The 12,585-nt window shown below is 40.7% G+C and overlaps 1 protein-coding gene across 5 annotated transcripts in view; it reads left to right on the forward strand.

The window, feature by feature from the left end:
* TBC1D30 (TBC1 domain family member 30) overlaps positions 1–8,752 on the forward strand; it is a 50,819-nt gene extending 42,067 nt beyond the window's left edge. For 2 of the 5 annotated variants that reach the window (XM_018919686.3, XM_030238145.2), the window contains 5 exons: positions 2,334–2,446; positions 2,614–2,753; positions 4,337–4,543; positions 4,765–4,821; positions 6,136–8,752. In XM_018919686.3, the coding sequence (XP_018775231.3) occupies positions 2,334–2,446; positions 2,614–2,753; positions 4,337–4,543; positions 4,765–4,821; positions 6,136–6,917 (1,299 nt within the window). In that variant the 3' untranslated portion in view covers positions 6,918–8,752. The remainder of the gene's footprint in view (positions 1–2,333; positions 2,447–2,613; positions 2,754–4,336; positions 4,544–4,764; positions 4,822–6,135) is intronic. The other 3 variants (XM_009095059.4, XM_030238147.2, XM_050969941.1) reach the window with 2 other exon arrangements.
* The last annotated feature ends 3,833 nt before the right edge of the window (positions 8,753–12,585 follow it).

A 12,585-nucleotide genomic window follows, 5' to 3' on the forward strand; every position in this document is an offset into this window, starting at 1 on the left:
TACCCTGTTTGGAAGCCACAGCTCATCACCTCCCATATGGTGTTCTGCTGAGGGTGTAGACAGCTTTGCATCTTTAGAGTAAGGCAAAGGATTGTCAAATGATTTGAGGTGAGAATAGAGGGGTTTTGTCCTTGTCTCTTTTCTTGTTCCCAGGATCTGTCCCTTATGTAAATAGGATGCTAAGTTTGGCTGCATCATGCTTTTGTGTGTAGGCTATTTCTCTCTGGGACAGTTTCCCAGAATAAACAAATGGCATCCGAGGCTGTGTAATGACTAGGAAAAGAATGCTTTGACTCTGAATTGTTGCTGGGAGGATATCGGAGGTGTTGGCTGGCAATATTTTTTTTAAATTTCCAGTGGAACTTTATGGTGCTGGCATAAAATTTGTTTTGTGGATCTCTTAGCCAGGTGGTAAGCAAGGCCTGCAGTTATAACCTAATAACAATAGTTTAGCTAAAAATATGTATGCTAAATGAAAGAACTTGTAGAAGTCTCCAGTCTGTGTCTCTTGTGGAAGAGACAAGATTGGAGACAGGCAAAAACTAAAAGCATAATCTGAAACAGTAGGTGAAAGGAGCAAATGGAGGAATTGGAGTAGACTGTTTCACTTAAAGGGTAATTAGCATAAGGAACAAGTTACCGGAGAAGGACATTGGCATAAGGAGTAGAAATAAATTCCAGACAAACCTCTGGAGAGAGCTGAAACATATGGAAAAAAATAAAACCTAACAGGAAAGTATGGTGGAAATCAAACAAGCAGGCAGACATGTTGGGCTGGAGGTAGGTCTTTCTCCAGATCTTAAAATCCCTTTGTCTGGTAGACCAATGGGAAATCACTGTTCAGGCCCTAGGGGATATTTATCTTTCACAGTAGCATTGTAGTTTAATGGAGTGGCAAAACTTCAGTTCATGCTATGGATTTTTGAAGGCATCTTCCTTTCCTTAGAGGCTGTGCAGGGCTTGAGCTGTACAAGCATTCTCACACAGAAGCCTGTTGAGGGGCACTATTGCCCTGTCTCTGATTCAGAGAGGAGTGTCTTTCCTGCTCCTCAGTGCTTATATCATTGCCATTAACGAAACTTTTTTCCCCTCCTTATGTCAGGAAATGTCTAGTACTGAATTCATGTTTGCAATTTTCCTTAGTGTACTTAGCATAGACAAGGCATGGTTCAAGAATGGATTATGTGGAAACTGTTCAGAATTTCCTTTCATCTTAATTGAGGTCATTTGCCTTCAGATGAAAAAGTCACTGACTTAGAAGCACAGGAAAAAAATATATAAGTGAAGATTTACTGTCATAGCTAATGAGAAAATTTTATGTTGCTGTCTTTCAAAAGATATTTAATTTTCAGGATGTGGAAAAGCTTTGATATTTCAGAGAAACTATGGGAAATTATATATATATAAGTTTTGTTCTTCTGACATTGAGACTCAGAATTATTTGGCAGTTATTTGAAAGCTCTGAATAGTGAATAAAAGCAGGGGATAAAAGGCAACTAACATATGTCGGAACAAATCAGCAGTGATATTGCAATGAATGTCATGTATCTTTATGCCAGGTTGGCTGGTAACTTACAGGAAAAATAATGCTGAAAGGAAATGCATTTGCAGCTATGTATCTTTTTAAATTCTGAGTATTGATGTAAAGAAAATGTATTAGCATTTTGATGACCTTGTTTTAGAAAAGCTACTGCCTTTACCCCACCAAATCTCACCTCTAGCCTCAAAACCAACCAGCAATCAAAACTAGAAATGAGGGAAGAAAACTTGGATATGTTGGATCCGTCCTCTTTAGTGATGATTTTGGTGCTGGCATTATTTCCTTCACAAGCTCTTGAGCTTCCCATGTAAAATAATGAACCAGCTAACAGTCCACATCAATGAGCAACGGCCCCTTCCTGTCTGTGCTAGTGCTAATACTTAGTTGAATACTTAAACAAAAACTTAGGTCTCCTAGAAAGATCCCCAAATCCTAAATCATGCATTCCTGTAAGTGAAATCATAATCGGAGGAGGATTTCTGGTGTGCTGGCAAGAAGGGGTTGACAATAATTATTAAAGGAGTACAGGTGTTGTAAAGGGTCTTCATGTTATCAGTTCCTTTTTTTTTTTTTTTAACAGAACTGTGTGTTTCTAATGAGTCAGTCTCTATTTCTCTTACATGAAATACTGACTGCATCATTAAACTAGACCATTTTCTTACAGCATGTGAATGTGCAAGAATGTGCAGCCTTTAAACCTGTAAGACTGTGGAAGTCTGTTCATGGAAAAATCTTTTGTGAGACTGTTAATGAAAGCAAAAGGATTTTAAGCTGCCTTTTTTTTCATCCCCAGACTGTTTACACCATGGCTCAGTTTCCTTTCCCACAACTGGCAGAATTGAGGGAGAAATACACATACAATATTACTCCTTTCCCTGCTGCAGTAAAATCAACTTCATTTTCAGGGTAAGTTTGAAATGCACTGCTTATGGTGTATAGAGTTATTGTTTACCCTTTACAGATGGAAAGGCAGGATCCTCCCTTGTATGCTTCTAAAAAAGATAAAAATGCTTGGTAATGTTCACATTTAAAAATGTATCTTCCTTACTTCTCTTTATGTTCTCTTTTGACAGCAGGTTAGGAAGAACCAGAGACAGTGATGAAGAGAATGACTTAGATGATGAAGACTCAATTGCTAATGCAATTGGCTGTCTTGGACCATTAAGTGGGTTTTTGGCACCAGAGCTCCAAAAATACCAAAAACAGATGAAAGGTAAAAGTGACTTCTTTAATTTTGGAAAACAGTTAAATCTATATGACCTGGCAGAAATTATCTGCAGTTCTGTCTGTGAAAGCTGCCATGGAAAATGTGTTTTCTATGCACACAGAGGTTACAGCAGGTACCAAATGACTTGCTCTGTGCTCCCTGAAGATGTTGTCAAAGCCAGATGGGAAGGCTGTAGGTGTACAGTAAATGATGGTGTGAGTTAAGAATTTGGCTACAGCAACAATAACAAAACAACCCCATAGTGTTGCCCACACACAAAAAAAGAAGCATATGTGAAAAAAATTCCACCTTAAATCCGTGCATATTTCTGAGACAGCTCTTAAGTAGTCAGCATTTTCTGAAGAGTGTTTATTTAATAAATGATCTTGGTCTTTATTAACATATGCATGGCTAACACTAGAACCTATCAGCAGTGAGTGAATTCTGCAGGTGATTTCATTGCCCTTTTGGCCAAACCTTCAGATTGTTGTATGTTTTGGATATATTCAAAATGTCACCATTTTTCAAATCCTTTTGCACAGAAATTTCTTGACAGAATTGTATGAACACCAGTGCAAATTCTCTACAAGCAGTACAAAATGCTGATCCATACAAGAAAAGTAGTAGCCTTTATGAAATGGTACTGGATCAACAGTGATTTCACAGTATCTTGGGAGAGGCCATTTTTATTTAGCCCCAATTCAGCACCACCTTACCCTCAAAAAACTCCAGATTGATGTAACAAGTTGCTGTTCACACTTCATCATTCTTGTGTCTTGGTTTTGCTGAGACCAACATGCTGCAATTTTCCTGTTGATTGCTGTGGTGTTTTGTTTTTCCCTTCCTGGGGGACTCTCTACCTGCTGCTTCAAACTAGCACTTAGTCAGAACATCAGACTGCTGTTGCAAACTAAGCCAAAGACAAATAAACGTTCCTTGAAAAAGAATTATCTTCCTGACCCTGTAGTGCCAGGTTGGTGCATCAGAAACAGCTGTGAAAATAAACTGCTCTGCTGCTAATGCTCTGCAGCTGTTGGTCAGAGACACTCAAGTTGTCTGATCCTCAGCTGCTCTGTGCCTATCCTTTTTGTTGCTGCTAGCAGCTTTCTCCCTGTGGTATTCTGTTTCTTGAGGCTTCTTGCTGGTAGCACTAGGTTGCTTGTTTAATCTCATGCCTGCTTGACTGTAACATATTTTATAACTTGCATTTTTGGCCTCTACGACAACTGAGTATCTTTAATAATCTGTTATTGAATTACTTCAGTGGTGGCTTGATGTACTTTTGGATATTTGAAGAGCTATGCTTACAACTTTGCACTGCCATGTTAATTGACTTTTGTACTCTTTAACCTACCCTCAAACCCCTGCGATTCTTAAGCAGTAGTGGTATTTATAATACTTCTTATTGTAAATAGCACAGCTTAGTTAAATATACATATTATAATAAATTTTTAATTGAAGGTTACAGTTAAATAAGATGGTAGGAATCAGACACAGACTTCCCTTGGAAATAATCTACAGAAGTACAGATACATCTCTTGAGTATGCCAATTTATTCCTCACCTCCACTTTATTCCCTCCTTCTACAGATCAGAATGAAGAACAAAGTCTTGGTTCCAGTAACATTGCAGAATTAAGTCCAGGAGCAATAGATTCTTGCAGAAGTGACTATCAGACTGCTTTTAACAGCATGATGATGGAGCGTATGACCACCGATATTAATGCACTGAAAAAGCAATATTCCAGGATAAAGAAGAAGCAGCAGCAGCAGGTTCACCATGTGTATATCAGAGCAGGTAACACATCCAAAACGTGCTTCATTTCCTGATTTATTGCAAACTACCTTCATCAGGCAAATGACATTATTTTACATTTAACCAAATAGACAAAGTAAGAAAGACTGATGATATAACATTATAACAAATGATGACATTATTGATACAACTTTGGTAGTAAAGTAGGTACTGCTTCATGCAGACAGAAAACAAGAAGGTGATATTTTTTCTTCTTTTGTCAGGATCTGAAGATGATGACCCTGGGGTTTTCTTAGGTCCCAGGGACCAACTAAATAATGGTATTTAAAAGTGGCTTTGCTATGTGGGTGCATTGTGTTGATCTCTCTGATTTAAAAAACTTAAAGTCTTGGCATTCTTGGAATTGACATACTGATGCACTGAAAAAATTGAATGTAGAGATGAGGATGCTTCAGGTCATGTGGCAGGTAGATTCTGAGCTGATCTGTATTATCCAAACGCCTCTAAATTCATCTGGGCGTGGCAAATTATGCAACTGAAGGAACTGGCTTAGATGTTCCATTGTGGCTGGGAGTTACCTTAGCCATAGTGATACTCTTGTGAGGACTGAGCTGGACATCAGTCCCTTATTTAACAACCCATGTTATGGAGTCTGTCTCCTTGACTGTCAGACTCAGCAGTGCCAGGGTTGGCATGAAATGTGTAGCTGAAGGTTTTACTGGGTGTACAAGCTGAACACAGCCCCCCTCACTCATTCCTCCCTGCTTAGGTGTCATCCTTCTAAGTTCACTATTGAAATTCACTGTGCAAATGGGTCATTGAGGAGAATTTTTGTTTCTCTTCTAGATTGTGTAAACCTGTGCAAGCAGGAGCTTTGGAATACATGTGACTGCAATTTTTTATTTACATGGTTTAGAAGGATTTTTTTTTTTTAATATTAGTGAAGTGTTTGCTTTGAACAGAGGCTGTAGCCAGCAGAAACAGTGCAGACAGTAAAATGTTGATTCCCAAGGATGCCAACCTCTACCTTCCAAACACAAATCTTTCTAATCTTACTAATCATGGTACAGGGCTGGGGTTGTCATTTAATCAAACTGTCATCTAATCACTAATGCTACTCCTCTGGCTTAATAAGATGTGGTTTTATGCATTGAAAGTACTTCATTTTCCATTTTCCAGTCACACAAGCCTCATAGAGAGGCTTGTGTGACTGACCTCATATGGAGACTGAATTGCCTCTTGCTGTTGGTAGAGAAATGAAGGAGAGGGGAAATACGAGAAGCCAATATTTATGTTAAACTATCAGTTATAGCTCAATTCCAAAAATCAAGAAGCTATTTTTTAAATTATATATTTCCATGGTATTCCTGGCTTGGGGTTTCCCCATGGGTGCAAAGCAGTGAGGGAGGGCAGAAAATCCTTATATAGAAGGTGCTGCTTTGTGTTCAACTCTAAGACATAAGTGAAATTCAGTGATGATTTTTAAGTTTGGATTGTTTTTTTTTAAATACATTCTGTCCTACAAACCTTTGCCGTATCTCAAGAAAGGTATCAAATTTGGTGGTAGATCCTTAAAACTTTAATTTGTTTTGTTCTTTAACAAGACTGTGTTTCTTTTGAATGCTTTCTTTCAGACAAGGGGCCAGTTACCAGCATCCTCCCTTCTCAGGTAAACCATTCCCCAGTGATAAACCACCTCCTTTTAGGAAAGAAGATGAAATTGAATAACAAGTCTCTCAAAAATGCTGTTATTCACATCCCAAGCCATGCTACGGGGAAGATGTCTCCCATTCCCCAAGAAGATCTTAAAACAAAACTGAACTCTCCGTGGCGCACTCACATACGAGTTCATCGGAAGAACATTGCTAGGGCCAAAGGCCAGCTGGGCTATGGGGACACCGTAGGACTGATAGATGAGCAGAGTGAGAGCTGTAAAACAAATAGTCCTGGTGCAAAGGAGGAGGCTTCCAAACATTCTGACTTTGGAGAAAGAGAAGAAGGTGGTTTGGATGACAGGACTACTCGGAAAGCTGAGCAGCATTCATCTGAGGCAGACTCTACGGACAGCGGTTCAAACATGTCCATGGTTCAGCTAAAACTGGAAGCACTGGAACTCACCTCAGATGCCCAAACTGATGTGGAGCCAACATCCCATCAGTCCAGCCAGCCATGTTTATCAGAGTCTTCCACTTCATCCAGAGACAGTGGAAACCTGGCTAAATCTCCCCAGCCTGGGAACCCAAAGCCACAAGTCTTCAATCCTTTTCCCAGTGTCAAGCCTCTTCGAAAGTCAGCTACAGCCAGGAATTTAGGGCTGTATGGCCCCACTGAAAGAACACCAACAGTACACTTCCCACAAATGAGCAGAAGTTTCAATAAATCTGCCAGTGGCAGCAGTGGAACAAGGAAACGATGATGTGCTGGTACTTATTATTTCTAACAGCAACAAAAGAATTTGTATTGCCTTTTTTTAAATGTGTGCATGTGTATGTGCGTCCCAAAGTGTTTCTAATTGCTAGTTAAGTAACAGGGACAAAAGTGGTTACCAGATATATAAATATGTGTCTTTGAAAATTGTACTTCCATGTTGTTATGGGATAGATTAGTGAAGATGCACTCTGGCACCCTCTTGTTAATTCTGATGGTCCTGTGTAAAATAAACATTATTTGCAGTGTGAAGCATACTGTTTCCTAAAGTCTAACTCAGACATTAAATCACCAGCTGCCTTTAACCCCTCAGCCCCCCATGGCTGCCTCCTGTCTAGCTGAGCTCAAAGGACCAATTGTCCAGTGCAGCAGACAGGTGTAACAGTTTTTGTCACTGTTAAGCAGCTTCCCCATCCGACCTCATCATCATACTCTGGGAGTAGCTGGAGAAGCCACGACAAACAGAAGCACAAGCAGCCCTGGCAATCAAAAGTGTCACTTTGTGACATCTGGCTTCAGATATTCTTGAGCAGCATTTTGTGCTTCTCTTCCCACAGCAATTCTCTGCTGATACTATTTTTAATATAAACCTAAACATTGAGCATGAGAACAGCAGACATAAGTCCATCCACAACAGGTTTGCTCTTTCTCTGTTACAGGTGTACATTTGTACATTTCTGTTACTTACTGCTGGAGAGTTGCAGCACTGTAAAATTAGGAATTAGGTACAACTATTTGTATAGTTGTATGATTATTATTCTGATGCATCTTGGCTTCAATGGATTTAAAAGCTATTATCTAGATTAGACTTGTAGTTAAATAATATTTGCCAACTTAGCAGTAGGTAAAATATATGAATGTTCCAAAGTAGTTTAGGGGTTTAAATTCTATAAATAGAGTGATTGGATACTTAGAGTGCCACTTCCCATTAAAAGCCAACACATCAGCCACTATGTTAGTGGCATGTGCCCTTGGGCTTCCATGTCTTGGTTCCTCTTTGGTGTGAAACAAAGTGATAAACTGAGTATTTATTTCCAAATCAAAAAGCAGAGCTGATAAATACCGTAAGACAAGTATTTATATGTATATAATAGAGCTAGACAGAGAAACTAAACCTAGATCATTCAACTTCAGGATTGCAAAATCAAGTACTCAAACTCCAAGAAATTCAGGTTGTTCTTCAATCATTGCAGCTCTGTCAAATGTATGTACTGACTGTGATTCATTACCTTGATTCCAAGTTTCCTGTGGCATGAATGGGCCAATATTTTAAACTGCAGTAATGATGAATCAGCACCATTGTATGTAATATCTTACTTGCTTTAAAAAATTCTTTGTTAAATTTGCAAATTAATATATATCATTGTCTATGAATGTATTCCATAACCTATAGTATGAGACATCAGTTTTACTGTATACCATAACTTATAAGCTGTACAATATACTCTGTTCATTGTTGTGGGAACAGTTTTATTTTGCTGTTGTTTCATATAAGTGTATGCATATAAAGTAATATACAACTAGGAACACTCTAATTATAAAACAGGTGTAGGTCAGATCTTGCCCCTGCCTTATTTCCAGGTGATAGTAGTATTGTCACTAATGGTTACTTACAGCGCTAAGTAAATTTAAAATAATGTAGAATTTAGTCTCTGATTATTGATTGTATGTGAATTGTTTTTGCACTGAATTAGAAGAAATGGACTTGTCAAAAATTTTCCTGTGAATCATCCTCCCCAGTTTTTCTTAGCTTCAGTGTATCACATGGCTGTATGCTGAACCCATACAAATAAAAGGACTGTCAGTCTGTAAAACCTGCTAAAATGGTCCAAGTATGTGCATGAATTTTCAACATCTTATGGAGTAAGCAGTGGGAAATCAGTAAATTATGCATGATATAGGTCTGGGGAAAGAACAACACATTCTAATGATTCAGAATGAATAGTAATTTACAAGTGTGCATTCAGGTCTTGGACTGTTGGGATTGAGGTGAAGGAACCACAGCTGCTCAGTGCATTCATTTGATGATGCTTGCTGCAGGAAATTTTCTCAAAGTACTACTAGATTAGAAAATAGAGTGTCATGTTAGCTACTTCAAAGGTACATTTCTGTACCTCAAAGAATATTCACTCTCTACCTGAAATACTGTTGGAACATACAGCAAAAGCAACTTCATTGCTTAGTACTGAGATAGAACATAAAAATGAGTTTCAGAGAACCAGGGAACTCCAGAGAAGTTTCCCATTATTTTTCCTTAAAGAATCCCTTGAGCAAATGAGGTCTAGGGGTGAAGCAAGTTGTGCTTGGAAGAGTGGCATTGCAGCACTGAGGGTGCTGGGAAGTATGATGGTGGGAATCTGCGCTGTAAATATTTTGTTCTCCTTGAGCCTTCTTGTTCTAATGCTCTCTTCCCTGTGACCAAATGACATTTCTGTTTGTTGGGATTTTTAAAAATTCTTAGAGTTTGGTTTTTGGGGTTTTTTTGGTGGTGTTTTTGTTTTGGTGGGTTTTTGTTCGTTTGTTTGATTGTTTTTGTTTTTTTAAAGGAATTTAATAGGATCATGTCGACTTTTACTTCTGAGCATGTGTTTCACCATCATCAAATGAAAGCTCTCAAAGGACAGGCATTTGATTCCATTTTGTAGACACTTACAGGTCCACAGCTATTCAGAGATTATTAGAAATTGTCTATGCTTTGGGGGTAAAAATGACAGATAGAAGAGATAAGTTTTTCAGAATTGCTGTCAGCAAATATTGGTTTCATCCACAACCGCAGCTATTGTATGAATTCAATTTTGTGTAACTCACAAAAATCCTACCTCCATTCAAAGCATCCTAAGTGGTTCCTAGAAAGGCAGCAAAACATTATTTCATTCAAAAGTAAAATGCAGCCCTTTACATAGGTATTTCCAGCTCAGGTAAAAGCTCATATTCAAAATTCAAGACTTAAAATCCGTATCAAACTTTCACAACCTCTATTTTAAACTGTGTGAAATATTTCCTACAGAAATAAGGTGAGTCGTTTCACTGTACTGTAGTTTTCCTTGACCTCCCTTGTGAGGAGTTATTTTGTGCCCATCCATGGGCAGTAGTAGCATCTGGCTGAGTGGCAGGGAGCCTGTATCATCTGACAGCAGCTCCACTGAGATATGAAGAGATAGAAAACTCATCCAAATGTATCCCTATCCTAGTCAATGCTTTGTTTGCTCCAGTTTTGCTTGCTTTTTATTGGTGAAAGAGTCATTCAAGGCAGGGGGTTGTGCTAGAGGCCTGCCAGCGATTTGAGATGCTCAGTCATGCCAGGCAAGCGCCCTGAGGCTGTGTGCCATCAGCCAGCAGGGGCTGGGGAGGTGACTGATTTCTCAGGCAGCCAGAAGCTGCTCGGACACCTTTGAACACCTGTCTGTTAACAGTGGCCTTGGGAAGGTGGGCTCCTTTGTGGGAGGGGTGAATCCAGCCCACTGCAGGAAAATGCATGTGTGAAGGGTCTCTTCTGCACAGCCTTTCCCAACGAGGAGCCCTCAGGGCTTGCACTGGCTGAGGGGCTGATACAGGATATTTGACACAGTTTAGGGCATAGAAGTGGTTTGCAGGGTCAGACCATGCTCAGGCCCAGCCTCCCCCAGCCTGCAGGATGCCATTTCAGCTGTGCTTTGACCTAAAAGCAGCACACAGCACTTACTGGCTCACCACAGGTTTAAAAAGAACCACAAATGCTTCCAAGTCTTTTTCTGATAAAACTGTATCAAACCACACTGGTTCACCACAAATAAGCAGGCAGGCATGGTGGTGGGACCAGAGGCAATGCATGTGGATGGAGAGCTTGGGAGGAGGGAAGGATCAACTCGTCCAGGCAAAAGGTACAAGAAGTTTTGAGGGAAAGGAAACTTCTTGGTGCCTGTGTGGCTTTTTAGGTTTTTTTAGTTGCAGACAACAAGTCTATGACATGATGCTCCCTGCCCATCTTTGCTGTGTTCAAAGTGGTCATGGACTTGCCTGATGCCAGCAAGGTGCACATCCTGAAATGGTGTCCACCCATTTGGTAGCCCAGTAGTTGCTCCTGCCCTGGCAGGAGGGAGATGCCAGTGGAGAGCCCTCTGATGAGGTTCACTGTGGCTCCCTTCACACTGACCTACCTAAAAGGGCCTCCTCTCATGAACGTGTATAGTTTTTTGTTCTCACTTGTTGATTCTCTAATGTTTTATATTTGTTGGTGTCATGGGGAAATTTTTTGATCCTTTCCTCATTTTTTGAATACTGCATCGGGAAAGACAAATGCTTTCTGCATCTCAGGACTAAATAGTTTTGCAACTATCCCTCTCTGTTTGGCTTGTATTTTGCCTTTGTGAATGCCCAACCCTTGCTAGTATTCATTGTCTGGGTGTTTGGTGAGAGTTTTCAGGAAGAAAAGGGTAACCATGCTGGTCAGCTTAGCCCAGTGTCTTTTCTCTGACAACTAATGGTTGGAAATGGCCAAGTATGGAGTCCTGCAGGAACACAGCACATCCAGAGACAGCCTTCCCTTGGGGCACTTATCCAGTTTTGTCTGGGTTGTGCACATCACCCAGAGGTGAGCTGGATGTTGGGCCAGCAGCTCACCCACAGCGGCGTGCTGATCTGGGCAGCTGAGTGCACAGCAGGGACCACAAACAGAGGTTCACAAGCAGGATTTCCTCCTTCACATGGAAAGAATAATAATAATGGAGACATGGCCAAGAATGAAAAGAATAATAAACACCACAAAGGGTGAGCCTGAAGCAGCAGCTGTTGTGGTGGTTCCTGCTGGGTGCTGGACTGCCTCTGTGGGCTCCACTTGAGCTTCCAAACTCATGGTGATTCCTCCCTTCCAGGCTGACTGGCCTCCCCTTGCAGGGGAGTTGACAAGGGACTTAGCTGGAGGGTCCTCCAAAGGGGCAGAAGGTGGGAAGGGACTGGAAAGCCTCACAGGCCCTCAGGGGGTCAGTCATGCTGAAAGCCCCAGATCACACAGCCTGTTCAGTGATGAAGGACTCATGGGCAGTAGTTCCCAGCCAGTTTTTCAGCCCCTTTTGGGCACAAACAGTGGTGTTGCTCTGCTCCTGCTGTCCATGATGGCTCCTCCACCTTGCTTTCCTTTCCTAACAGTTCCGGTGGCTGCTGTAGATGACACACGGGTACAAACCCAGAGTGAAGGGCAGGTGCCAGCCTGTGCAGACCCATCACAAGGACAGCTGTGGAAGGAAGGTGTTCAGCCAGCAAGTAGGAAGTAACCTTATTCTTAGGAAAAATAGGAAAGGTCTCTGGCAACCACCCAGCATAGGCATAGGAGTGCCATGTTAAGACTTTGAGAGGCCAAAGATTTACAGCTCACCAGCAACCAGTCCCAGGTGCTCAGGAGAGGAGAGCTGAGTGGAACCTTACAATGTATGAGCCTGTAGTTCCAGGCACCAAAAAGAGAGTCAGAAATTGTACAATTTTTTCCACCCAACTGGGACTTATAATTGCAGCTTCTCTTACTCTTCTAATGGCATCTCTTAATGAAACTGGGTTTCTTTCTTTACTGTCTTTTTCTTTTTTCTTTTAATAAATGTAGGTCTATTTATCTGCATCAACATACAGACCTGATCCTCTTCTGCTTGTTCCCACACTACTAGTCACTCACATTAGGCATACATAGT

Source organism: Serinus canaria, chromosome 1A, assembly GCF_022539315.1.
Source record: "Serinus canaria isolate serCan28SL12 chromosome 1A, serCan2020, whole genome shotgun sequence".
Classification (NCBI taxonomy): Eukaryota; Metazoa; Chordata; class Aves; order Passeriformes; family Fringillidae; genus Serinus; species Serinus canaria.